The sequence below is a fragment of the Cheilinus undulatus genome, linkage group 4 (assembly GCF_018320785.1).
Source record: "Cheilinus undulatus linkage group 4, ASM1832078v1, whole genome shotgun sequence".
Taxonomy (NCBI): domain Eukaryota; kingdom Metazoa; phylum Chordata; class Actinopteri; order Labriformes; family Labridae; genus Cheilinus; species Cheilinus undulatus.
Genome location: NC_054868.1, coordinates 18160019 through 18187920, shown reverse-complemented (window position 1 = coordinate 18187920; position 27902 = coordinate 18160019). Strand labels below are relative to the sequence as shown.

General features: G+C 40.3%; 1 protein-coding gene across 3 annotated transcripts; it reads right to left on the bottom strand.

Annotated features, from left to right (window-relative positions):
- Window positions 1-2: 2 nt before the first annotated feature.
- On the bottom strand, window positions 3-27902 carry mafgb (v-maf avian musculoaponeurotic fibrosarcoma oncogene homolog Gb). 3 transcript variants are annotated; one of them, XM_041785911.1, is made up of 3 exons: window positions 27697-27902; window positions 4135-4200; window positions 3-1867 (listed from the first exon to the last, which is right to left on the bottom strand). In XM_041785911.1, the coding sequence occupies exons 2-3, from the start codon at window positions 4168-4170 to the stop codon at window positions 1382-1384; spliced, it is 522 nt and encodes a 173-aa protein (XP_041641845.1). In that variant the 5' UTR covers window positions 4171-4200; window positions 27697-27902; the 3' UTR covers window positions 3-1381. The 3 variants fall into 3 exon arrangements, with proteins under 3 accessions (XP_041641845.1, XP_041641846.1, XP_041641847.1); XM_041785912.1 differs by lacking the exon at window positions 27697-27902 and adding an exon at window positions 26982-27321; XM_041785913.1 differs by lacking the exon at window positions 27697-27902 and adding an exon at window positions 4315-4360.

The following is a 27902-nucleotide window of genomic DNA, read 5'->3' as shown; positions in this document are numbered from 1 at the left end:
GGACCTCATGTGAATGACAACACAGTACAAAACAGTAGAAATACAGATACCACCATTGTGTAATATATATTTTCGTTCCATAAATTCTGAAAATTCTTGGCTAGATGGAGCATGATGGGACTTTTCTGCAGCCACTGATATCAGCTGGTCATGGGAAAATGTATGTTTGTTTTAGAAGTTTGGGACACAAAACTGATCTAATCTTCACTGCAAGTACTAAACTATTAACACCTTTCTGATTCTATTGACATATTTTGTTCATTTACACAGTTTAAATGTGCTCCAGCTTGGTTCAGATCTATTGTGTGTAACACGATTATTCCGCACTTACTGATATCCAGGTCTACCGGCTGTTAAACTTTGCACTTGGCTCAACACAACAAAATTACAAGAATATTCCAAAGTATTTTGGATATTCACATTATTAAGTTTTAATTCCCTTAGCTTGGACATTTCTTTAACATTTGACTCCTGCAGGTTTTCAGTGAGCAGAGGAACTCTGTGTGTATCTGTTTATCTGTCCTGTGCTAAATGACCACATTCTGACAATAGGCTTGCATCGGTATTATCTCATCTTCCTCTGCTTCCATCCTCTCCTCCAGCTGCACTGATCTGTTACTAAGGTTTCAAATTATTTCTACACCTTAAATACTTTTAAATACCACATTTTAAATGAACAACAGCACCAACAAGTGCTAAAGCTTAAAAAACTACATCACTTTCAACAGGCAGATGTTTAGGGGAGGAATGGATTGCTCAAAAATTGCAAGTCCTGCATGTGGATTAAATTGTACAAATAATTTGGCAAGTTTCAGTACTCAATAGTCTCAACATAACAAAGCTGATTTCTGCAAGATAAGGAAGTTATTTCTTGAGCATCCATGCACTTTTGTAACTATGTGCTTTTCAAACATGTTTGTTTTTTCCTGTTAGCTTAGTCATGTTTTATTTCATCCAAATTCCAGACTGCAACATTTCTGTTGCAAATTTAAATAAATTTGAGTGTTTTAAAATTTTTAAAATTTGGGTTGTGATTTCTAATAAAGAGGTGGTGGTGGGTCCTGATGCCCAACCAGTTGAGAACCACTGAATTAGAGCACATGTAGCATTTTGCTTCAGATTTCTTAATAATTATAAACAAAAAATAATAACCCAGTATTGGGCGAGTGAAACTTCTATTTTTGCTGTGGTATCAAAACAGGTTTTAATCTTGTTTGATTTGATCAGAGGTCAAAATTCTGGTCATGATAAACCCTATCTGTAACAGGTGAAGAAGACTGCTAAGATGGCTGCTCAGCTGTTTGGTTCAGTGCATTTGAAGGAGAAGTAACCAGCAGAGAAGAGGAATTACTCCATCTTTCCACCTCCATCTTTCCCTCCCTCAAGACCGTGCATCTGTCTTTGACTTCACTATCGTGATCACGCTTGTCGCCGTTGCCACCTTCCCTGGTATGAGAGGACCAATGACGGACGACGGCACCCCGCCCCCTCCTCCAACCCCTCCCCCTCTGACCCCGACCCCGACAGTGGGGCTTCGTGCCACAGTCCTTGCGAAGGTCTGAAGCGCCTCGTACTTAGACCTAAGAGCGTCCAGCTCAACGCGCATCGAAGCATTTTCATTGGCCAGTTTGTCCACTTCCTGCTGAAGCTGGGCCTTTTGCTTCTCCAGCTCCTCCTTCTGGGTTACTCGCTTCACACGGCAGCTAGCCGCGTAGCCCCGGTTCTTCAGGGTGCGTCGCCGCTGTTTCAGTTGGAGGATCTCTTCTTTGGAGAGCCCTCTGAGGTGCTGGTTCAGCTCCCGCACTGACATTGTGACCAGCTCCTCATCTGTGAGGCTGGTGCCATTCTCCCCCGGCTCTCGCTTCACCTGCAGAGAAACAAGAGGAGAAGTGAAGAGGAGAGAAATGAGGTAAACACAGAATAGCAGCTACAGAGAATTCAGGGCTATCCTTTATTCATACGGACACAAAAGTCATGAAAATTTCACTGAAAATTTGGATTTGTGTGTTAGTGCAAATAGCAAAATCATCCATGCTGACTGAGCCTCAAACTTTTCCTTCCAGCCTCTGAATAACAATGCTGCTAGAGGTCAGTGTGAGCTAATGTTTGAACACGGTGGGTTCAAGTCAGGAAAATTCACTGCCGTGAGTGAGGGATGGTGAATGTTCAGTGTAAATTTTGTTCACACAAGAAATTTTACGCTCTTTTATATACTCCAACATCTTTTTCTCCACATATTGACTCTAGCTGGGTTTCCATTACAGTTTTTCGCAAAATAAAAGCGATATTTCTTAAAATTTGATTAAGTACAATTGCGCTTCGAATGCGTTTCCGTTGAAGGGAGTTTTGAGCATAGGCCTTGCAATTCTCGTAAAATCTCATCTCGCGTGAATCCACTGCAGGGAAGCCTGACACTCAAAACCTGTTGCGTGTTGGTACGGTTTTGGTTATATCTATGGCGGTTGCCTTGATAATTTTGAACAAAAGACAAAGGCAACGGATGATAGTTCAGAGGTAAAGTCCGTATGTATGGCAAAAGCCACGCATAAGGATATAAGTATGATGTTAAGAAAAGTCTCTTCTCCTCTTCTGTCCACACGAACCGTGCCATGTTGTCTCAGAGTGACTTGTCATGTGACACCATACGTCACGTCCTGTGACTTGTAAATGCTGAAAAAGTGTTTCCATTACACTTTTGGGATATATTTCTATATCGAAACGCTTGAAAATAACCTCCTTAGGAAAGCGTAAAAGCTTTTTAGCGATATTTTAGTTGTTTTTCGAAATTCAGGTGTTTCCATTACCAGTTTTTTATTGCGCTATTTAGATTTTGCGCATTTCCAAGTGTAATGGAAACCCAGCTACTGATATAAAGGCAGTAAACTTCTTTATTGTGTCAGACTTTGCTGCTTCTCCTGCCACTTGGCATATGGCCACAGTGTCCTTTTTATATCACATCCTCCCCATCAGTCCATCAGGGAATCTTCCTGTTGTGAGACCGGTGTGGATCACAACTTCGGGATAATTCAGAGGAAGGCCGTCCAGAATGTGTCTAAAATTTGAGCAGGATATCTTTGAAACTAATCTGACACAACAGACAGACTTTTGATATATCCATTTCAGTTTGGTGCATACCGCGGTTTTTAAGTCACAGTTCGCTATGTTTTTGGTACGGTAATTGAATGGATCTGGATCTGGATTACTTTTTTAATTGATGGGACCTACTACAAAGTTTGGGTCTACTTTTTACAGCTCATCTGAGCTGATAAGGACGTTAGAGTCTCTGGAGTCTGAGGATTCTGCAGACGTGAAGGAGTCCCTCTCTACCTCTTCCCCGAGGCCAACATTCAAAGGTACCGCATTTAGGATTACTGGTAATTTGAGTCACAAAACCAGTGCACCTGTGCTATAAAAAACAGATGCCAAGTCAAGGGAAGTTCATAAAGGGCTGAAGCATATTTTTTTTTGAAAGCCGGCGATATGAATTTCTTTATTTTGGCTCACATAACTTAAACAGGTGTTTAAATCCTGTGTTTTCAAAAACACATATGGTATGTTATATGAATAGGATATGTATATATCCAATTTGCAGTGACATTTATGTTCATGTGGTGTTGTTTTGAATGCTTAAATTCATCCGATGGATGTACTGTCAGTGAAGCGCCTGCTGAATAATGTCCACACTACTTCTGTCTTGTCCTTGTCTTTGTCTGCTGTTGTTTTTCACTGAGAAACAGTAATTTTCCAACAGTAGAGCTAGTTGGCGGATCAAACTCATGCCAGGACTGGTTGGGAAATGAGCAAAAATTTCTTCTCTGCCAAGAAAAGCTCCACTTCAGATAAAGAAATGTCCAGATCTAGTGAAACTGCAGCCATACTTTAGCTACATTTAAGCTAATCACTACACCAGCTGCAGTCGTTGCTACCGGCTTGCAGAACAACTGAACCCTGGCCATAGCTACTGTCTCGCTCCTCAAATGAAGCTGATTGGTCTGGTCTGATCTCAGACCTGGTACAATCATTTCAGATTGGAGCTTTGCAAGATGGATCGGCCTGATGACAGACATGCAATCTGGCCAATCCATCTACTTTGTGAGCTTATTCTGAAACAGCTTCAGATGTGCAATCTCTTACCTTCAAGGCTTTATTTCCTTTGTTAGTCGTCGTCATACCACAAGAGCCTTGCTCTTCTGAACAGACCTACAGAGAGAAGAGAGCATAAACAGACACATAATTTAATAAAGCTTCTGTGTAACCAATTCAAAGTTTTATCATTATTTTGAAGAGGAGAAATTAGTTTTTTGATTTACCCACCTGGGCCAGAGGAAATAGAGAATGAAAACCTGCTTTTGTGTGAGCGTGTTATAGTACAATGTACCACATTGTGTGAGTGAAAGTGACAAAAGAAACTTTTCTTAGAATTTCCCTGACTTCCTGTTTCCTGTTGGTTGCACTGTCATTGCCCACCACCTTTGTGTTGTTGAACTGTTATTGGTTGGTTTCAGGCCAATAGGAGTGAAATTAGCATATTAAAAGAGGAAGTGGTAAAATTTGTGGGAAGGGCTCCAGGGGAAAACCAACAGTTAGAGCCTGAACACACAAATAAACACAGAAAACCCCTTATCTAGGGTAGGGACGAAGGGAAAGTAGGCAAATGTAAGCATGCAACTACTAGGAACTGAAATGGGGGCAAACCAAATAAATCAATTTCTATGAAGTGGAAAGGAGACAAAAGGACGGACACAAACAGTGTGAATCAGGAGTCAACAAAGAGGGAGCCTGGAAGTGCAGAAGATGAGATCAGACCTTAGAGCGCACAGCTCCACAGATGAGCATCTCTACAAGCTCTCAATGAGGCGCTTTGTGTGGTCCGTGGTCTGCCTCTCATCTCTTAGACCTGTGTGTCTGTGTGTGTAAGTGTGTGGGTGTGGGTGTGTGGGTGTGTGTGTGTGCATGTGTTCGATAAAGTGCAGCTATTGTTGCTGCTGCTGAGCGATCATCATGAGACCAGTCATGATGACTCAGCAGATTCCTGATTTCACTCTCTCCTCCCTCCCCTCTATCTCTCCTCCCTGCCGCGCAAATTTCTGCTCTGCTCTGTCACTTTTTACCCCCCCCCTGATTTTACACCCCTAACAATCCTCTTCCTCCTTTCCTTAAAGGTGACAGTTTGCCTGTGGTACGGCTGTGGACAGAGAAAAGCCTGCGGGGCACATGGGGTTCAACTAAAGAGCATGCCTTTGTGTGATTGGCTGTCTAACAGACAGGAAAATTAAGTCCTTAAAGCATTTAAACACTTTCTTTTGAACTCAACCGGCACACCTGATACTGCTGAATCTAAAATTTAGCTCAAGTAATTTTCTGATTAAACACATTCTTTCTTCTTTCTTCATGCATTTAAGCTGTGATGTTTTGTTTTTTTTTTAAAGCAAGCAGCACAGTTAGACCTGAGTTATATTTCTTCTGTCATTCACAAGTTGTGTCATTTCAAGTGTCTCATTTGGTGAAGTGATGACATTTTAGTGCCTCAAGGGCTCCTCGTGTTTCATTTTTAATTTTTCCTTCAGAAGGCCTGAGGTTGAACAAGCCAGCAAGCCACCCCCACAATGCACCTCTGCCTGTCTGTCTGTAAGGATGCGTGAGTGTTTGTGTGAGTACTACCACAAATCCAGCAGTTATAAATAGAAGTAGATCAAAGAAAAAAAACTACAATCATGCATGCATATGTCAAACATGAAATGTACAGCAACTTGAAAATAAACCAAAAATTCTAAAAATGATGAGGAATTTGAGGAATGGGCTTCACTGGAGTACCCTACCATCAGCTAGGGCTGGTCATATATAATTTCTTCTTTGCAGGGCTTCTGTACATCTGCAATCTTGCATTTTGTTGGGATGCAGCCTCCCACAGCTGGAGGAGCAACATCACACAATAGATGGATCAAAGACATGAAGACTGAGAGGGGTGGGGGGGTGGGGCTGATGAGGAGAGAGAAAACATCGGGGGCAAAAAGAGGGCTGTTTTCCTGCCAGGCACTGGTTTATTTCCCCCGTGCCCCAACACCCCCCCAACCCCCCTCCTTAAATCCATCTACATACAAACAAAAAACATGCTGGCAGCACATACACATTCCCCTGCCGCCATGCCAGTGGGGCACAATAAAACACACACGTAAAACGCTTGGCTGCAAATACACAAACATGCAAATGGTGTTCTGTTTAAAGTGCTTAACTATGCTTGATATACAGAAACTGAGAACACTGTACTGAAGGCTCAGAGGTTTGCAATTGAAGAAGCATAATTAAAATGTTATTAATCTTTTTTAGTGTCTACAAACAACAACAGCTGCACGGACAGCACTCTTCATCCATACAATACAGCTTCTTTCAGCTTTTAATTGTCTTAGAGATATTTTATCGACTTAAAAAGCTGAAATAATCATTTAACTACGCTGCTTTGTAAATATGCTTGCTTGTGATTAAAAAACTGTGATTAAAATATAAATCACAATACAAAAACGTGCAGAAATGATGAAGCCATTCAGGAGCTTATCTTACTAAATGACACATTCAAGTTAAAATTAAAGAATCGCTTTGGCTTAAAATAACTTTTCTATTATGTATGACTCCACAGCAATAAAGGAGGCAAAGTATCCATTTATCTAAAGTCGACGTACAGAGATAAAAGAATCTGGCTTGTTGTATGACAGGTCACTGTGTTACGAACCACCAGGCCAAATTTACAGTTAAGTTAAAGTTAAGAAGGGTCCTGTTCATTATTAGCCGATTTCCTATGTTATCAGCTGTCTGAGAAGAGCATAATGTCATTTAAAGAGCTCAAATCTGCTGATGTTTCATCAATTCAGGACTGGTTCTTGATTTTCTTAATAAAAAAATTAAAATTGTTACATAATTACATAAATCACATTGTGGTATTGTTAAATTGCTTGATTTAACCTTTAATTTGATGTGTGATCCTAAGCAGGGATGCACAGATGTATCGGCTGTTCTTGGCCCTATTGGCAGATGTTGGTTATCGGTCCGTCAGTAAACAATGTGTCACGCACCAGATGTGTATTAATCTGTTATGTCAAATCAGTGCTGGCAAGTGAATACATCTAACTGCTGACTCAAAGAACAGTTTGTTTCTCACTCAGCAAGAGAAGTAACCTTTTGGGGCTGTAGTTTGGCTGACTTGGTGGAAACCCAAGTACAGACTACAGCTCTTGTCACAGTGGTTGTATGTTCAGCTCCTGATCCTGATGCTGCTTGTTTCATGTCATCCCCCCTTCTTCTCTCCCTACATTTCCTTTCTCTCTGCAACTTTTCCACCAGATTAAGGCCAAACAAAGCCCAGAAGAAGTCGTTTGTTGGAACTCTGGAATGACTTTAAGAGAGCAACAGGATAGGGACAATAGCAACGACTACAACATATCTAAACCCTTGGTTCATTCACAAAACAGATTGAACTCTTATCAGGAGTTAAAATAAACTCTTACGGGAGTCAAAATACTACTCTCACTAAGGGTAAAATTAACTCCCATCTTGAATTTAACTTAGGTGTACTGTTTAAGACTTTATAGTGCTATATATTTTCATGCATGGAGGTTATCTTTTAGACCACTTTTAACACCAGCAGATGAAGCTCCACCATGCCATAAAACCCTGCCAATCCCCATTGGTCATTGTGGCTAAGCTGGCTTGCTCTAGTCAGGATGGAGTAAGGCGATAGATAGCTAATCATCCATTGCAAAGGGAAAGACTTTGCCACATGTGGGAAGTGTATAACTCAATGGACAATGTCACTCATGGTGCAGATGTGTCTTCCATCAAAATCAACAATAATCCACCAGAAACATGAGCAAATAAATTTAAGCAGTGATAACTGTACAACAAGTAACATCTAAACACATCCAAACACATATAAATACATCTAAAAACATCTAAAATACATCTAAACACACAATGCATGATGGGAAAACTTCGCTCCCCAGATTTGAAGTGGCAGTCGAGGCGTTGCAACAAGGCTGTTGGGAATGAACTCAGTAACAGTGTTAATTCACTGCTCTCAACACTGTGTGAATAAACTACTTTTTTTTTTTTTTTTTTTTTTTTAACACTGCACAGGGTTATCACTAAACACTAGCTGGAGTCTAAGTGCGTGAATGTACTCTGAAAATCTAACTGTTTCACACTTTTTTGTTTAACTCCCAATTTTTCACTCTGGGAATTTGCTGCGCAGCCTTTCGAGTAAATGAACAGTTACTGACATTATTAAAAATGACATTTTATTTGTGAGAAATTCAAATTAGAATACTCTGGCATGATTTTATGGTTGAACCTTTAAAATAAGCAAATATGATTTAAAATGTATCATTTGAAAGTTAGTAAGATCACTGAAAATTTTTTTCCCCAGAATTCAAATGTCAGGATTGTCCAACTGTAATTGCGTAATTTATTTTAAAATAAAGGATAATAACAGACTGTAGCATAATTGGACATTTATTTGACTCCAGCTGACACTCATGGAAGAGTGAAATCCTTTTCAAGTAAAGATAAAAACATTTGTCTTCAGTCATAGGTGGACAGGTACACTTTCACAGTCAGGTGGTACAACCAATGAAAAACTGCTATAACTACACTTTACCATTAAACTTTTGATTTAATTCAAAAATTATATTTTTTCACTTTAAAACAACAGCAAAAGTAACAATGTGTCTAAGTATTTGACTGTTTATTTGAAATGAGTTGCAAATGTCAGGTGGTGAAAATGTAAAATGTGTCATAATATGAAATAAATAATAAATAATAATAAATAAATAATAATAAAAATATTTACTTTATTTCTAATAAGGTAATGGAGGTGCCACATATTAAAAGACTTTGGATTAATTACAATTATACTAAGGTGAGCTGGTTAACTTTCCATATCAGATGGTACAACCAAGGTAAAACAGCAAAATTTTATTTTGCCATAGCATTCGAAGTATCCACTAGGAATGGGCAGTAATACAGTAATACCGTATCCAGGGGTATTAAAAATATAGTCACAGTATTGCTTTCTACCATCATGAAGAGGCTGGTGAGTGTACATTTCTACTCACAGCACCATTTCCTGTGTTTTAAAGTAGGGCTGGGCAATTAATCGAAAATTAGACTGAATTGCAATATGGCCTGCTGCAAATTTCAAATCACAAAAGGTGCAATTTTTCTTTGACCTGAAATTTATGTCAAAATATCAGTTTATTTATTTATTTATTTTTGCACTAGAGATGTTATGCATGCCATATCATGCAATCATTCAGGTGCCATTTTTTTTAGAATAGTCGACAATTTTTTTTACCTTCTTCATTTTTGTACTTGTTTCTTAATAAATAAAAGAATGACAAAAACCCTTTCGATGCAATAATTCATATCCAGTTTGCAATACAAGTCAAAATTGTCAGAATTAGACACTTTTAAAAGATTGTTTAGGAATAAAACAAAGTTAAGGAATAATCGCATATCAAATCTCAATTGCAATATTGGGGAAAAAAATCACAATTAGATTATTTTCCAAATAATCTAATTGTGATTGTGACAGAAGATTACTTCACATTCCCAGATCCCATGTGATAATAGTTGATTGTCATCTCATATTAAATCAGAGGAGAGGGGAGGGAAGAGAGAGGAAAAGAGAGCATGGGTGGGCCATAGGAGAGGAAAAAGAAAGGAACTTTGTTTCCTCCTCTGTCCTGCTGTCGCTCAGTTTACTTGAGTGTGAGAACAGTTCTTCAAATATAAATCACTTCCAGCACCACTGCAAACCTTGCCTTATAAATATTATTTTTAAAAACGGTTTAATGACACACTGATGCTCTGATCGCTGTGCTTGCATGTGCATGCCAACAAGTGCCTGTTTAATGTGATTCTTTAAACACCTGGTGGTAATACCTTATAAGGGTATGATGGTATTAAACACATGTCAAAGTATTTGCCTGTTTAATTTGAAATGTGTTGCAAATGTCAGGCAGTACTAAAGCAAATGAATGAATCCTTATATGTCATTGACCTGGGAGCATATTGGGGTAAAGTGTCTTGCTCAAGGACCCACCGACTTATGACTGGAGGAGCTGGGGATCGAACCCACAACCTTAGATAGATAGAAAACTAGAATCCAGCATGACTTTTTTTTGCTAAAAATGTTTCCAATAATTATTTGAATATTTGCAGCCATTTAATTGTCTGTCGGTCTTCTAGATCTTTAAGATTCAACCGTTTATCTTCCATCCTATCAGGAGAGTTACAGGCAGAGCAGTAACTCTGCTGTAAGGAGTTTAGACTTTAAGAGCTAGACGGCACTTTAATTTCATGAAGGTTAAAAAACAAAAAGCTTGACCTAGACTACAGAATCATACTACAGTGAACAAGTCTGTGCGTTAAGTGTGTGCGTCCTGTGAGCTCTCAGACTGTGTGTAAGTCACTCAGGTTAAAGATCATCTGCTGAGCAAAGGCATTGCCATTCATCTTGGGGCGTTCACACACACATGCACCCACAACAACACAAAATGCCAGAGGTGTCCTTCCCACAACGCTTTGGGGGTGGTCGCTGCAGTGTGGTCAATGCCACAGTCACTGTTGCTACAACAGACAGCTTTTTGCTGCGGCAGGCTCTATTTTTATGGAGCAACCAAAAGAATGCTGACAACTCAAGAGCAGAGCTGCTTACGGTTACAGTGAAGACACAACACACATACACAAACAGAGGTGGGACATGGGGGACGGGGATGGAGGAGGTGAGAAATGGAGGAGATGAGTGAAATACAGGTAGAGGAGAAGAAAAGATAAGACAGTGTGGAGAAAAGAGGATGAGGAGTTAGTGAGATAGCAAGGTGAAGACAGAAAAGGTAAGAAAGGAGGAGAAGAGGGGGAAGGGGGGTGTGAAGTGGAGGACTGAAAGAATGCTGACGTCTCCAGAGCTGATTAGCGTTACAGCGGAGACATCACACCCACAACCACGAAAAACGCTGAGTATGGAGGGAGGACGGGGCAGGGGGGTGGTGAGAGAAGGGGGGGGTGCAAATGACAAGGGAGGAAGAAGAGAAGAAAAAGAGGGAGGCAAGTGAGTCGGGGGGAGGAGGAGGAGGAAGGGGAGGAGAGGGGGACAGAGGTGGGGATGGAGGGAGGAACAGGACGGTGGAGGGGAGAAGAAGAAGAGGGGGTGGGAAAGCGTTTGGATGAAAATGCATCCTCAACACATTTGTAAGAGCTTAGCTGTTGGGTGCTGGGGGGTGTGCATGAGGGAGGGAGGGGGAGAGAGAGAGCACCAGGGGGGAGGAATGGATGGAGGGGGGATTGGAGGTAGAAAAAACCCTGAACTCAGCAACGACCACGACTAAAACCTCCAATTAGAAAAGTTCTGAAGCTGATCCAGTGCAATGAAACTACTGCTGACCATCTCTCTCTCTCGCTCTCTCTCATGAACACACATACTAAATGAGGAGCTTCACAACCTGTCCACCTGAACAAAGCAAGGCCTGCATAGAGACAGATTTAAGAGCTCAGGAACTGTACAAGACATACAGCATGCTGCCTTTCTCTTTATGTTATGACGCATGAGAAGTATGGGGTCATTTTTATTGCAAAACTTAAGTTTCATTCAACTTAAGAATTTTAAGCTTGGCATGGCTCATTATATTGGGCTCAGATTTTTCTTCAAACTTCCCATTTAAATCTGTCTTTGTGCTCAAAACTGCCTCTTTTTCTGTGCTCACAATGTCTACTTGCTCTCAAATCTTTAGTTGCCTGCTCAGATTCCCTGCGCTTGGGCATTTCAGTTGTCAAAGAACATGGCCTAAGCTTGAGTTTGAGAGGATTGCTAGTTTGTGTCTGCTGTTGTGTATGTATTCAGTCTGATACAGCAGGTGACAGTACGCATGTAGCTGGTTTGCAAACCCATCAAGAAGGGGAAAAAAAAGAAGCTACCATGGCAGCCACTTTGGTCATGACATGAGCCATGACTGTTTATGTTTTAAGCCAGCAAAGTTATCCAACTTCACCCACTGACTACAACTTGCGGTCATCCTTAAGTTCAGTCATCAACAAACAAACAAATTTGTTGACTTGATTCTGATGATTAACATCGTGCATTGAGATAAATGTGGACAAACTGCCGTGCCGGGGAAGAAGTGTTGCTTTTATGATGACATGACTCTGTACCGTAACAGGACGTTTGCATTCACATCTCATTTGAAGAGTGCCAGAACCGTTTGTAGTACATTTGTATTCACACTGACCAAAACCAGATTTTGTGCTCAAGTGGACTCAGATCTGGGATCGGGCACCCAAGTGTGAGAGCACGCTAAGAGCGCCCCAACTTTTAATTACAAACATATACTTTTCAGTCAACTTCCAATGCCTGTAACACCAACTCAGTATCCTACAGACTATATTTCTGCTTTAAAAAAGTAGACTAATTTTCAGCTATCTATGCTGGATTCACTTTTTCACCATCTTTAATAGGTTTTTGGCTAACTACCGAGGTCACATGGGTCTGTACGTCACTGAGTGACTGACTGTATAACTGAGTGAGTGACTATACTGTCAGAGCCGTACAGAGATTTGTCAGCGGAAGAGTTGCGACATCTAATGGCAGTTCATGGAGCAAAGTGGACCTCCGCTGATGCCATACTCCATTATCCTTGTAAAGCAGATGAATTCGCCAGACTCCAGGTCTGTCATCAGGCAATCTATTCTAAAAAATTTCCAATCTTCAATGTTGGTGTCAGACGGACACTGTTCAAAACAATCCTGGTAGCGACGGCCAGGATTTAGTTGTATTTAAAGCAGTTTCTAATGGCTGACTCTGTGCGGTGATTACCTCAGATAGCTTTTGCATAGCGCCAGTTTTACTGGAACTGGATGGCTCTGCGTGATATAAAGAATAAATACAACACTAAAAGCTTTTCATGATGTTAAAGCTGTTTTCACTCTTCTGGTGTCCTGTTATGGCATGACTTTGAAACAGTTATGTGGGAAAGTACACAGCAAAATCACCAGTGTTAGATTAACACTGAGAGTGTTGAATCTAACACTAGAAAAGTGTTTATATGTGTCCACACTCTGAACACTATTCAAAGTGTTACTTTTTATACACTGAACCAGTGTTACTCCAACACTGTATGGTGTTAAAAATTTACACTGGTGAACACCAAGTGGTGTTGATAGTACTCTAAACTAGTGTCAATGTTAAAAAAATCAACTCTACAGGACTACATGTTACTCTTGGATGATCACACTAATGAGTGTATTACAATTAACTCCAGTGGGTGTAGAATATTATCTACTAACAAAAAGAAACAAGACATGCAAGTTTCACAAAAAAATGTATATTGAAAATCAGGTCCACCTGATGTCATTGATTGCCACCACATTATATAACTGAAGCAATGTGAGGTATTTTATGGCAATCATGGATCAATGAGGCAGACTCGGAGCCGTAACATGCTCCAGGTTGACAGACTGCACTCTCTCCCTTAACTTAAGGAAGCCATCACCACAGTCAGGAAGTGACCAACCTGGTCGACAACTACACTCATGGTGCAAAAATGTTAAACGTCAAAAACTTAAGAACCCAAGATAATTCAAGAAACATGTGCAAGTGAATCCCAGCAGTGATCCCTGTACAACAGACATCTAAACACAGCAAAACATCCAAATGCATCTAAAATATCTAAAACACATCTAAACACCCTGCACAAAGGCATGATGGGAAAACTCTGCTCCCCAGATTTGAAATTTCAGTAGGCGGGGCTTGGATCAACTGACTCTCTACAGTGTTGGACTAAAATATTTAACAATGAGAATTTAACACTCCAGTTTTTTGCTGTGTTATTAGCTTGAAAACAAGGTTTTTACAAATTAAGGGTGACATGAATAAATGGCATGAAAATGCAAATAATTTGGAGGCGAATTTTGTCGAGCCTTTCTATGCACATCAGGAGCGTCGCAATTTTGCGAATTATTATGCTGATTCTAAAAAAATCTTCCCGCCGTGAAAGTCTACGGTGTGTTTTCTCCTGCTCTCTGATCAACAGTGATATATATTGGAGCAGAAGATGAAAGGAGATCTCTCTCTCTGAGTGCGTAAAGGCACATTTATGCACAGCAAGGAAGTCAGCACCGTTTTGTTTCCCAATTTCATTTGATGTGCCAGCCAAGTTTGCTCAGAGAAGGGACCAACATTTCACTGGTTCTATGTTAAATATTATCAGTAATAATAATAATAAGAGCACAGTTGAGCTTCACTGTCAGTTAACTCCCCCCACAGGGCACTGATAGAAAAATCGGAGCCCAAAATCAATAAGCCATCCTCTCAAAACGTTCTCTTGATTTTTGTAACCATAATGACTCCATAGATGAGCTCTGTGTGTGTTTGTGTGTGTGTAGCTGGCTTCAGACAGAGCTCTAATTAATCTTGTTAGAGAAAAAACCTTTTGCTCCAGCCACTCGCGCCGCATAGAGAGGAATTTCTTAGAAAGCGACTTACATCTTAAAAGCTGGTGGCTTGCAGCACAGACACACTCTCAGATACACAAATACACTCACACAGGCAGAAGAAAATAAACAGCCAGATTAAGTGCTTCAAAAATGACCTGGGGGCCGGCTTGTCTATGTGTGTGCGTGGGTGTACGCCAGCTTAAACAAGCAAGCATAAAGAGAATGATCAAGAATAGATTGTAAGTCACAACTCATTTGTGTTTGCGCTCTTTTTTGGAGTAATCCTAATACAACAACTGCTTTGACCACATGTCCTCCCTCAGGAAACTCTCTGAGCAATAAAGGAATACAATAAGGGCGGCAGATGAGAGGTGAGACGCAGAGTGGACGGAAAGACATAAAGAGAGGAAAATGAAGGGAGGGTGATTAAAAAACCTAGAGGTGACACAAAAATTCAGTCCATCTTGTCTTTGTAAAAGAAGAAAAAAATAGAAGGTGTTGCGCTCATTGATCTGGCGTGGGCCAAGGTTGATGAGGGAGTTTGTAAATAATTAACGATGAGCACTGTGTGGAAGCTAATTGTGAATTAGGAATCAGATGGGCGATAATGGCAACAAAGAGAGAGGTGGGAGGTTCGGGTGGGGGGAAGAAGGGTGAAAACACACCCGTTTGATTAGGGTGTATGCGTAGAAAAAAGCAGGAAGCTATTAACAGAGAGGTATGCAGAGCGTGAAATAAGGATGATAACACAGACAGAGACGGGAGAAGAGGAAATGAGGAAAACAGGAGGAAAAGTGGAAGAAAAGACCTGCGACAGGAGCAAGAGCCTGAGCCTTCATATACATATTATAATATATGGAGAGAGAAGAGTGATCACTTTCACACTTTTCTCTCAGTTCAGAAAAGGATTGTGTGTCTCTGAGTGTGTGCTGGTTAAGTGTGTGTGAGGCAGTGTTTGCGCAAGTGTGTTATTAAAGGCGAGAAAAAGTCCTGGCGTCGACACGTTTTTCCCATTCCAGGTAGTAAGTCGGAGTGTGATGACAAATTTCCCAACACAAGCAGAAAAAGTGCACTGTCAGGCGATTGAGCGCTGGCTCCTTTTTTTTCATAAGTGCTTTTTTTTTTTTAAGAGGAGAGAGAGCACGTAGTGCAGGTTAAGTTGGTTCTCTTTTGTGTGTAAATGTGTGTGTATATCATAAACAGAAAACTGTAGGAGTGACAGTGATCGGCCTAACATCATATTAAGTTTATTATACTGAGAAAGATATGTTTGAAATAAAGAAAAAGCTCCAATAAAAGCAGGATTTACTTCTCATAATGAGTCACAATAAAGAGGATTTATAATCAGAGATGTCATTGGACCAGACGAGAAATGAAAAAGCAGGGGCCTGTCTGTTTAAGGTTGTCACATTACAAGAATGTTTAACTAGGATTCTATAAAAACAAAATATTTGTACTTGTTTCAATACAAAAGCAAGGAAAAATAATAAAGAATTAGGACATTTCTTGTCTACACTAGGGTTGTTAAAGTTTTTCCATACCATAGGCTATAAAGAACACAATATCTGTTGTATCTATGTTTAGTAGAACCTAAAGTACCGAAGTTATGAAGGAATAAACAGATTTACGTTCGTATTTTAACCGAAACATATGTGAGTGGAGAGAGAGAATTCATCAGTAGGAACAATAAACAAAAACTTCTGTATCTGCTGGGTGACGTGTGACTGTGTAAACGTTGCAGCACATTACGTGAGCTGACCAAAAAGGAGCCTCAAACACCACACCACCAGTCTACCGTCTACAAATATGTACATAGAAATGTAACATTTTTCCTATAGAATTTCTAAATACTTAAAAATGTACATTTTATCCTAATTTTTCCTATAAATCTTTAAACACTTAAAGTGAGAACTTTCTGTTTCAATCTGTAAGTTGTAAAGTTAAACCTAGTCTCCATATAAGTATAGAAATTATATCACTGTAATTTTTTGTGTGATTGTATAAAATGTATTATCCATGATTTATTGTACCCTGCTTTGGCAATGTGAACGCGTTTCCATGCCAGTAAAGCTCACTGAATTAAACTGAATGGAATTTAATTGAGAGAGAGAAGAGAGAGAGTGGCAGTGGGCAATCAATTAAGAGTGAGTCCCTGATGCTAAAACAGAGCAGTGATACAGAGAAAGCAGATGCGTGTTAATGTGGTATTGTAATAGGTATAGATTTTGTATGGATTTGTTTCACACATCCATCTGGAAAACCTTCAATACTAAGCATTTGGGAGAGGGAAAGAGGCTTTGAAAAAAACTTGGAGTGTGATTGGATGAACGTTCTGTCTGTCACATCTTTACAGGCCAATCAGAGCAACAAAACACGTGACGTAGCTGCGACCGAGGTGCACGTGCGCAGCTACCGAGGAATAATGGTGACTGTAGACATGTCAGTACACGACTTTTGTCGTTTTTGAAAAGAAAACATGTCACTGCTGTTCTTTTTTCTTCTTTTAACGCAGAAATGTCGTCAAGTTCTGATAAAACTGGCGCTTTAGCAGCATCCATGCTAAGCTCTTCCGCCATGATTGCACCGGCGTCTTGTTGCTGCTTGCTTACGTCAACGACTCAGCTGCATCTGAAAGTACTGCCCCTCATCGCTGATTGGTCCTGTCACTTTCTAACCGGGCCCAAACGGTTCAGATGGAAGCTTTGCAAGATGGACTCCCCAATGAGAAACAAGGAAATGGGCGTATCCATCTGCTTTGCAAGGTTAGGACCCCCCTCCCTGCTGATTGTTGGGGGGGTCTTCAGGCTTTAAACTACTTAATTTGTTGCCAGCCTTAGACCAGGTGAGCCAGTTGAATCAACCTGTGAAGTTGAACAAAACACTCTGTCTCTTACGGCAGCTTTTCAATTAAAAATCTGACTGAATATTTGTTTTTTTAAGCTTCAGCACTTTAACCCCTTAACGCCTGTTGTCGCACATTTGATATATACTTTTATGATACCTCTATCTAATCAATATGCTCGATAAATTACTCAAAAAAACTTATGAATACAATCTCATAAATGATAAAAATGCCCTCAAGTGGATTATCAGTTACCAAAAACACCTAATAAATAAAATGAGATACTAAAAATATAACTGTAAAATTTTATGGAAATTTGGATTTTTAAAAACTTAAGTAGAAAGTTATGACCATTTCAGTTCCAAAGAAACTAGAATTTTCTGGCAATTATTTGTGTTTTCAGGTGTTAAGGGGTTAAAACATGCATCAAAAAGTGTTATTCATTTTGACAACCCGTTTGTGGCTCATTGAGGAGTCACAGAGAGCAGTGGCCTTGTGCAGTGGAACATTCCTGACCATTTTAAGGTTTCACAGTTGCTGTCACTCATTTAAGACAGTGTGACAGGCATCGGAGCTCACACAAATACAGAACCATAGCATGTGCATGTTCTACTGTGCTCTTGTTTTCCTTTCATTTGTTCACAGAAAGCAGTTTCTTTCTGACCCATGGTAATACATCTATCAAATATCTGTGCAGAAATTTTATAGTCCAACATTAGATGTGTTCTTTTAGCTATGACACTGTAATTCATCATGCCAGCCCTTCTGTAAAGCTCCTGATAGAGAGCATTTTATGTTTTAATATGACAGTAATCCAAAGTACATTTCTGCTGCAGTAGTCATATTTGGGGAGAAAAACAGCTGATTAAATAAGGACAGCAATAGAGCAGCCTCAAGAGAGTTTAGACCTGAACATTAATAGGTAATCATCTGGATGGAGGAGTAAAGACAACCTTATTCTACAGAAATATTGGAAATTCTGAAAAAAGCCTGGTTTGCTTGAAAAAGTTTGAAATTTACTAAGCTGTGTGTGCCAATAACATATCAGCAGACTTTGGTGTACACATGAGAAATGATGTTTGACACTGGACTGCAAAAGACAGACCTAACATTTTTTTCTTTGACAGTATTCTGATCATAATCTGTTTGTTTCTACAAACACATATCTGTAAAGTAAAGCCAATAATCCATCATCATTTTTACGTTAACTAAAAATCTGCTTATGTGTCACAAAAGCCTGGTGCATATTTGTTGTATGCCACACTCTCTTCCCACAATTTCTGTCTCTCTTCAGCTGTCCCATGCAAAAAGCTAAAAAAAAATCTTTATGAGAGCTCTCCTATTGAAGAAAGACTTGACAAAGCAAGACTTTGTACTTCTTACACATCTAAACTCTGCAGCAAAAAGTACGGATTTTTTTTTCCGGTAGATTATTTTTATGTTGTAACAATGCTTCTTGGCAATAAATCTCATACTGCTGGAAAGCCTGTTTATTACCCACGTCGATGAAATCGGTAGGGGGTTATGTAAAGGGTTCCGTATCTTTGTGTGTTTGTTCGTTTGTTTGTATGTGTACAAGATAACGCACACCCTTTTGGTTTTTCTCGGACTTCGAAATTTTGAACACCATAGTAATCAATGGGAGCGTGAGTTCCTCGGTGGCGCTGCTTAGTCATGGGTCTGCCACCTCAGACAGCCATTCTAGTTTACCTTTTAAATGGCGCCACATTTGTAAGGAACACGCATTAGTGGGATAAGCAGCAGACCTGGGTATGTCAGCTGTGCCTATTAAATATTTGCCAAATCTTCTCTGCCTGTGCTAAACAGCTTATTGCTGTCACTGTTGACTCTTGTTTTGATCTTCTGGTAACCCCAGATGCTGACTGATTAGCACCTGTTATGTTCAGTGATGAATCTAGATTCTGCCTATGGTAGTTGGATCATAGGGTCAAAGTTTGGAGAACGCTATGCTGATTGCTGCACCAATAGAGTAACATGTTTGGTAAAGGCAGTGTGACAGTATGGAGCGGCATCTCCCTCACTGGAAAAACAAGTGTCATTATTGGAGGCAATCTCAATGCAGAAAGATATCAGGATTAGATTCTGCAACCAGCTGCAATCCCATATCTTCACAGCCTGGGATCAAACTTTATCCTCCAAGATGACACCCCCCCCCCCCAAAAAAAAAAAAAAAAAGAATGAGGTTTATCAGAGACTACCTCCAGCATTTGGGAGTGGAGGGGATGGACTGGCCAGTCCTGACCTCAACCCCATTGAACACTTGTGGGATCAGCTTGGGCGTGCTGTTTGTGCCAGAGTGACCAACACATCCACATTGGTTGACTTGCGACAAATGCTGGCTGAAGACGGGATGTCATCCGACAGCAGTGTGTGAGCAGGCTGGTGACCAGCATGGAGGAGGTGCTGGGGTGTTGCAGTTATGTATGGTTCTTCTACCCCCTACGGAGGCTCCTGTTTGTTAAAAAATGTTAAATTATCAATATGTCTTGTTTCTTTAGACTTCAATCATCCAATTCACCAAACAAGAATCAGTCAGAATAAGCTGTTTGGCATTGGCAGAGAAGATTTGGCAAATTTTTCATGGGCGCAACTCACATACTCAGCTCTGCTGCTCATCCCACAAATGCATGTTCCTTACAAATGTGGCACCATTTAAAAGGGAAATAAACAGGCTTTCCTACGGTATAAGAAGCATTGTTACAACAAAGACATGATCCACCAGCCCAAATTTCCCTACTTTTCACTGCTAAGTTTACATCATGACGGTACTTCGGCCATCCTATGTTCAACTAATTTCTACCAAATCACAATACAGTTTTGATACACTGCTGTAGTCAGTAGGAGTGAAGCCACTGTGTTATGATTTATATTTTACAACTAAACTGAGACTCCCACTTGTGGACTAATACATGATGGCATTTATGTTTCAGATGCTGGACAAAGAAAGTCTCGTCTGGAAACTGTTCAACACTAACCACATGGCATCACTGGGATTATGTCTGTTCCAGGACACATGAATTTCTGTCAGAAGATGATGGACTTTGATTGTTGCTTGGTTCAATTCAAACAGGCAAACAAAGTGAGTGAAAAGAAGTTGTGCTAAAAAAAAGAAAGCAGTGGACTAAAAGCCATAATATTCAAGCGTAGTGCAGAAAATGGTCAAAAATTAAACCTTACTCAAACCTGGATCACTGTAAGGTTTGAAGGACAACACAGATACAGCTCAAAGATGTAAGTTATTTTCCAAACAAACTTCAGCGTGAACCCTGAAGTGAAGGTCTGCTGTTGCATTGAAATATTTTAAAACTACAGGTGAGGCCAAGGAGCCAGTGCCACATTTAAAGCTCGTACACGTCCTTGTTTCCTCTCTTTGCTCCTTTGGCATCGATCCATAATGTGTGTACTTTTTTCATTTAAATGGTTTAGAAATTCAAACCACAGTTCTAGGATCGTCACACTGCAGTTAAAACATGCCGCAATTTGGCGCAGAGAGATGATGCAACTGGTAGACAACCTCCGGTGCGGATAGTCCTGTTACCTTACATCTCCACGGGCAGGTTCACAATCTCAACACGGCATGCAAAACAAAATCCCTGCCATGTTGAGGAGTGCGTGTATGTATTTGGGAATGTGTGGTTTCACTGGAGCCGTCTTTAAAAAAGAAAAAAAAAAGATCCAAAATAAACCCAAAGGTCCTCAGAGGGAAACATGAAGACTGGAGTCAGACAGTGCTGATCACAGAGCGGTTATTGATACAGAAAAAAACCCTTTGTGATCGTCTTTGAACACACCCCGGCCACTTCATGACACAAGGAAGGAGTGTTCATTTGAGACTTAAACTTGTTTTCCATTTCTTAATCTTTTTGACTTCTGGTGTGTGTTGCAATGGGATTTATGTTGTTTTCATACATTTTTTGGTTCTCGGGGAGGTTATGTAAATAAGACGTCAAGACACTTGTGGAGGGAGAGAACGTTTAACAGCGCACACAAAGTCAAAGTAACACAAGGACAAGCAGCACGGAAGCAGGGAAAAACAGTGGAGCACAGCAATGATTATGCACCAGATCTGCTTACACCATATTTCATCATTACTGTGGAGAAAAAACACTCAACTATTGATCTGCCCCACTGCTTCCTTTCCTCTCCCTCTCTGCCTCTCTCTCCCACTCTCAGAGGCTGCCGTTTATTCCTGCTTTTACTTCTCTCTTTCTACTTCTCAGAAATTTGCAAACATAACAAGACTTCTCTGAAATGGATCCCAGAAGTAAACAAGATCGTAAACACGCAGGCGCTGCAGAGAAATTATCTCCAAAAAAACACCAAAGTCTGTATAACACAAATACACAAAGCAATACACTTGCAAACACACACAGGAGATAGGCATGATATTGGGAACACCTGTGCAACCAAATGCAATCTAGTACTACAGGCCTGCAATCAGTGATGCCTTTGAGTAGCCTCTTCTTTGAGGCAATCAGAGACTGATGTAAAATCAATACAATGGAAAGAATTCACAATAAAGTGCTATAGATGGAAACCAAAACATTATTAACCCACAGCTTAACAGACTTCAATAAACATGTTACGGGAAGGAAATACACCTTAATACCTTTGTGTTAAATGAACAAAAAACAAACCTTGGTGTCTTTTCACCAAGCTTAAAAAGGTTTAGATTTTTTTGTCTTCAATTAATACATCCATGGGTGGCATAACAAGTTTGTTGGAAAAAAATAAACAATGATGCATCCTAGCATTTTTCCATGTATTTTGAAAAGAAGATCCTTTGTAGAAAGAATATCAGTATTTTATAAGATAACTAATGAAATGTTATTTTGCTATGTGTATTACTTACATCCAAAACCAGGGAAAATATTTTATGCACCACTTCCAAAAACAGACACAATTCACATCCCTTTTTCACCAAGCTCAGATCCCCACAATTTAACCTAATGTAACTTTCAAATGTAATTGTAGAATTTAAAGTTTCTCAACAATGTGAATCTATCCGAAGGGAAACCTCTTTTAAAACTATAGTTTAAATGCTTATTATTTAATAGATTAATCATCAAAGAAAAAATTCATCTTTTTTAAAGATTTATTTTGAGGCTTTTTTAACCTCGATTCTAGAGACAAGGCAGCAGATAGAGCAGGGAAACAGGAGGGGAGAGTGGGGTCTACAATGCAGGAAAGGAGCACTTAGTCTACCAGGCCAACCCATGCCCTTAGACAACAAGAACTTTATTTGCCAATTAATTTTTAAATTAATCTTTCAAGAGCAAAAGAAGTACACTCTCTGAGCCTCTGATTCACGGAATGTCACGCTGTTCTTCACTGTGAATTACAGTTCACTTTCACTTAACTCTGGGACTTTAGGGCAAGTCTTTTTCACATTTAATAAAAAAAAGTCTAATGATAAATGCCACAGTGATATTGAAGATAAATTCAGTGCAAAATAAAAAATAAACATGAAAAGGTTTAAAATAAAAATAACTTCTCAATCAGCAGCAGCTTATTCTATCAACACACCAACAGATAAACTTATTTCTTACATACTAAAGATAGTAATCTCCTTTTGGGCTGCATGGTTGCAGAGTGGATAGAGCTGATGCCTGACAGCAAGAAGGTTCCTGGTTCAATTGAATTGGCTTTATTGGCATGGAAAACATCATCAGTTTCATAGACAAAGCAACGTACACATTTATGATAATGTTATTTACAGAAAAAGATATTATAATCTGTATCAGAAATCTGGGTTTAACTTTAAATTTCTGGTTAAAATATGTAGTAATGTTATAATCATTTTTTAAATGTACAGACAGTCCCATTGATAGTAGGGTTGGGGGGACTGAAGTTCTTCACAACGGCTCAAATGATGCTACAACATTTGCACACTGTTGCGCTTCACTTAGCAGATATGGAAGTTCTTTTCGTTGTTCATTGTTGTACTTCCTTAGTTGTTTTTTGTTTATTTACTGGTGCAAAGTGAAAAGAACTTGTGTCTGATGCCATTTTATAAAGGACAAGTGGTTAGAAAGTGCAGCTCTCATCTTGGACGAATACGGCATCCATAAAATACTAGGAGTGAAAACAACATTTCTCCTAAAATGCCTTTATGGAAAAATAAACTTATACCAATGGTTTCTGATAATAAAATGTTCAAGTTCTGACATGACAAAGGTGTAAAATATCTTGAACATTGCTATAGTAATGGTAATTTTATTTCCTTTGAACAGCTTAAAGAGAAATACTAATTATCGAACAAACATTTCTTTTGTTATTAACAACTAAGAGTCTTCTTGAAACATGCACTGGGGGAAAGAATATTACTACCTCAGATGACAAAGGCCGAAGAGATCCTTTACAGCAAAAGTGGCTCCAAAAAGTTTATTGGCAGAGTCTCAGTATGTATTTATGTTATATTTCACACTTATTATTGTAAGGACACATATGAACTAATGTATATATACAGGCATGTATGCTTGTGCTGTATAAGATTTAATCTTTTGTTATTATCATTAATTTATTTATTTATGTTTGTTCTTTACAGCGTATGTGTTTGTCAGATATATTAATATCTTTTCAAAGGGATTAATTTGCTGGGGTTTTTTTAATGTTTCAATGTAATGAAAAAAAAAAAATCCTAAAATAAGGTATTGAAAGTGCAGCTTTGTTCCCACCTCCTGTTGGCTGCAGTGGGTGCACAGTCTTTCCTCTTTAGGGATCTTTTTATGAATCATTCTGTTTGTCTCAATATGTCAGATCTGAGATTGATTGGCATCTAATCCAGGTTATACCTGGCCTCTGGCCTAATGACAGATGGGACTGTTTCCAACTCCCTGTGACCTTGACAAGTGGTATGGGTAATGTGTAATGTAGGAATGTATGATATTATCGACATGATAACAGCAGATATAAGCTTAAAGAGTTCATCATTGATATCAGTACATGTTAACATTTCTGCCAAAATTACAGCAGACATTTGGTCATACATTTCAGCAGTTTATATCATAAACTGTCCTTAAATATTGGCAAAATACACAAGTTTATCATCAGGTATAGGTGGTTGCCTAGGATGCAACACATTCAAGGAGGCCCAGCATGAGCCTTGAATATTTTAATAAAGCCCCAAATGTAAAACAACTAACAGACAGTCTACTTCCTTGGGGTTCTTTACAATAGAATAAAAAGGTGTATATATCAGTATCGGCAAAACCTAGTTTGGAATTATCAGCATAATGGACATTGGCAAAAATCTGATAGTGTGCATCCCTGGTATAATGTGTTTTTTTTTTTTTAAAGAATGACTTAAATAACAACCCAGTAATCAAAAAACCCCACTGAACTTAGATCTTAGATTTGAGATGAGTGCATCTTTTCCCTCTGGGCAGACTTTACGCTTTTCTTATATCTCAGAACATCCTGAATCCTTCCTTCCTTGAACATGAGCGGAGGTTTTACACAGTGTTACGTCAACTTGACCCCTGCAAATGCACAGAATCAAACAAGTATGTAAGAGGATACGACAAAAATAAACACGCCAAAGAACACACTGATGTTAAACCAAATACTTCAAGCTTCCTCCAAAAGAGAGAAGTTTTAGGTCAGATGTGCAGCTATCAACTTTCAAAAGTGAATGTTGTAATGACCAACTGATAGTAAAATCACTTCCCATTGCTACATCTTTTTTTGCAAATGCAGCTAGAAACGCACATGCAGACAGTGCCCCTACAGCACTAGATCTTAGCCTCTTCTAGGTGTCTTATATCCCTGCTCTCTTTGCACTTTCTCTCACATGAACACACACACTGACACACATGCACACGACAAGGCAAAGAAACTAGCTGTGGTAAGTAACAAGTGAAAACGCCATCTGTCAAGCGAGAGCGCATTTGCTTCGCCTCAGCATTTTCAGGGGAATGCCTTGAAGACAAAAAGGTCCTTGTTCTCAATCTCTCCGCAAATCCCATCTCTCATTCTTCCTCCCTCTTCCTTCATCCCCCTTGCTCCGCGCGCCTTGCCGCTCCGCCACCATCAGCAAAGTTGCACACATAAGCATTGGTCAGCGTTCAATTACCGTGAACACCAGGGAAGGATGGGGAAAGTACTTGACAGAGAAATGCACTTCAAGCACTGATTAAATACTGATACCAAGTATAAAAAGTTTAGCCCCTTGGTTGTGAGAGTGTGTGTGCGCGTGTGAGGGTGTGTGAGTGTGTGTGCACACATCCAATGAGAAGAGGAAATGGGGGGAAATGTGTGTAAGGAGGGTTGGGGGGTGCTCTTCTCTCCAATACTGATACAACTGTTTCATCATTATGACCCTCTATTACAGTACTTGCCAACTTGCTTACTACATACTTTTGATACACTCCACAGAGTGCTGACTCTAACTAAAGCTGCTGATACGGAGTCATTAGGGGGTGAAGTTTCTGTTTTTCTTGAGCCCACAGAGCTTCCCTATTACTCCTCAGTGTTTAAGAGTTGCAGTGCTCATAGGTTGCTACCAGGCAGCGGATAATGGCCCATCTACAAGAGATCAATCAGAGGATATTCTGTTGCAAAGCACTTCAGTTCAGTGAGGTGCTTTCTTTTTTTAGCACAAGTCTCTGTGTGGGTTCATGAGCAATCAATGCTCAACATCAACTGCAAGGGGACTATTTTATGCCCTTCAGTTGTCATTTGTTTTTGTTAAAAATTCTCTTTTGACACTAACAGATTTTTTTATTTGAGGTTTCATAAAAAGTGACATCCAGGCACTTAACAAGTTTACTTTGGCATGTGGGAATATTTTATTTAAGCAATAACCCCAGAGTAGTAGTACATGTGAAACATATTTATCACGTCTGCATACATTTCCTGTATTTCCCTTTATATCAGTTTGAGGGTGTAGACTACAGAAGCCCAGTGAAGAACCAAACCTTAGAAAAATTGGACATATTTAGCACTAATGACATTTAAAACACCCATTCCCCAGCCCACGCGAGCTTTAATTATACCACAAACACGTCAACATTGACTACATGACATAAATAGGCCCCCATTTATTTCAGAGCCAAACCCCCAATATAAACCGAGCTCTTCCTTCCCTCGCGCCAGACCTTTGTCCGCCCGCCTGCCGCCGGTGCCATGTTGCCATGGCTCCCTCATGCCTCCGCTCTGCTCGCGCGAACGTTGAGAAATATCAACGTTGTGATGAATCAGCATCTCTGCCGCGAGCCCAGCCGGTGCATAACCGGGCACGCCAGGAAACGGACTGATTCCCTTTGTTTAAACCGACAGCATGAGTCACTTAGACTTGAAATGTACGTCCTAATGTTAAAACATGCATGAACCAAGGGGCCTGTCGGAGGAACAGCGTCTGACACAAAGCAAATGTCACAACAGTCGCCCCGGCAGAGTCACCGCTGCTGTCTCACCCACAGCTAGGTTACACAGTGAAGCTAACCGCCGGACGTTTGACAGTTACAACACACCACAGTGACAGCCGGAGTTCTTCATTGTTCTTTTACCCGTGAAATATTTCATTCCTGTGTTGCACCCTCAACTAAGAAGCGAGAGGACGAAATGTTACCACAAGAGTCAGTTTAACCGTTCGTGATACAAATAGCTTACTTCATAAACAGCTGACTGGCCGTCTTACCTGTGAGAAAGCGACAGACGGATCTGTTTGAGACGCGACAGCGGCTGGGCTTCCAGTTTGTATCCACCGCTGCCGCTTCAGCACCCCGAGGAGAGGACAGTCGAGGGTGCTAACGTTAGGTTATCTGTTGTTATACCGGGCACTTGCTGCCTTAAGTTGTCACTTTGCGTGCATATGATACCTCTGCTCTTCCTACCTTAACCTTTCCTAATATCTACCAAATTACAAGCGACGAAAGAAGGGAATCCCCAGCCATAACACCGGCTTACAAAGCCGACGTGCTCTCGAACTCCCTGCACGGTGTTTAATTCCAACACATGGCCTCTCTTTAAGCTTGACAACGTACGTAGCGTACTCCCCCTTTGTCTGTGTTATTATGAGAGCTCCGGTTGGTCGATCGGCGTGGCCGCTCGAGCGACAGAGCCGGTCTCGGAAGAGCATGTACGGTCTGGATGACGACTGAATCGTGATGATTCAGCACTACCAGCCTGCTGCCCTTTAAACGGCAACGAGTTCGGCTGAGCGGGGCAGCGCAGCGGCGGTAACGGCAGCGACAGCCGCGCACACCGGGACAAGTGGTAACATAAGCGCGCTCGCACTCGACAGTAATATCGGCATGGCAGCGTCGGTGGCCGTGCACACTCAGCAAAACAACACATCTATATTCAGCACTTTTTAAAGAATTTCAGTGTCGACTTCGATAGAGCTGACTCACCAGAAGTCAAACCGGCGCCTTTCGCCCACCGCACCGTCGCAGGTTCTGTTCGCCGCTGGTTCGTCGACCCGGTGTTGAGAGGGACAGCTGGAGAAATGTTTTTCCGCTCACGCGTTCTCGCCGCTCTCTAGATAAATCCACTCTTTCCTCGCTTGTTTTAGTCTATGGACGGAGGCGCGAGACGTCAAATGATGTTTGGATCACAT

What these genes read in the sequence shown, in the direction of transcription:
- mafgb (XM_041785911.1), bottom strand. Translation starts at nt 4,170, where the DNA reads ATGACGACGACTAACAAAGGAAATAAAGCCTTGAAG. An exon ending in AAGGAAATAAAGCCTTGAAG is followed by an intron (nt 1,868 to 4,134) that starts GTAAGAGATTGC and finishes GTTTCTCTGCAG; the next exon opens with GTGAAGCGAGAGCCGGGGGA.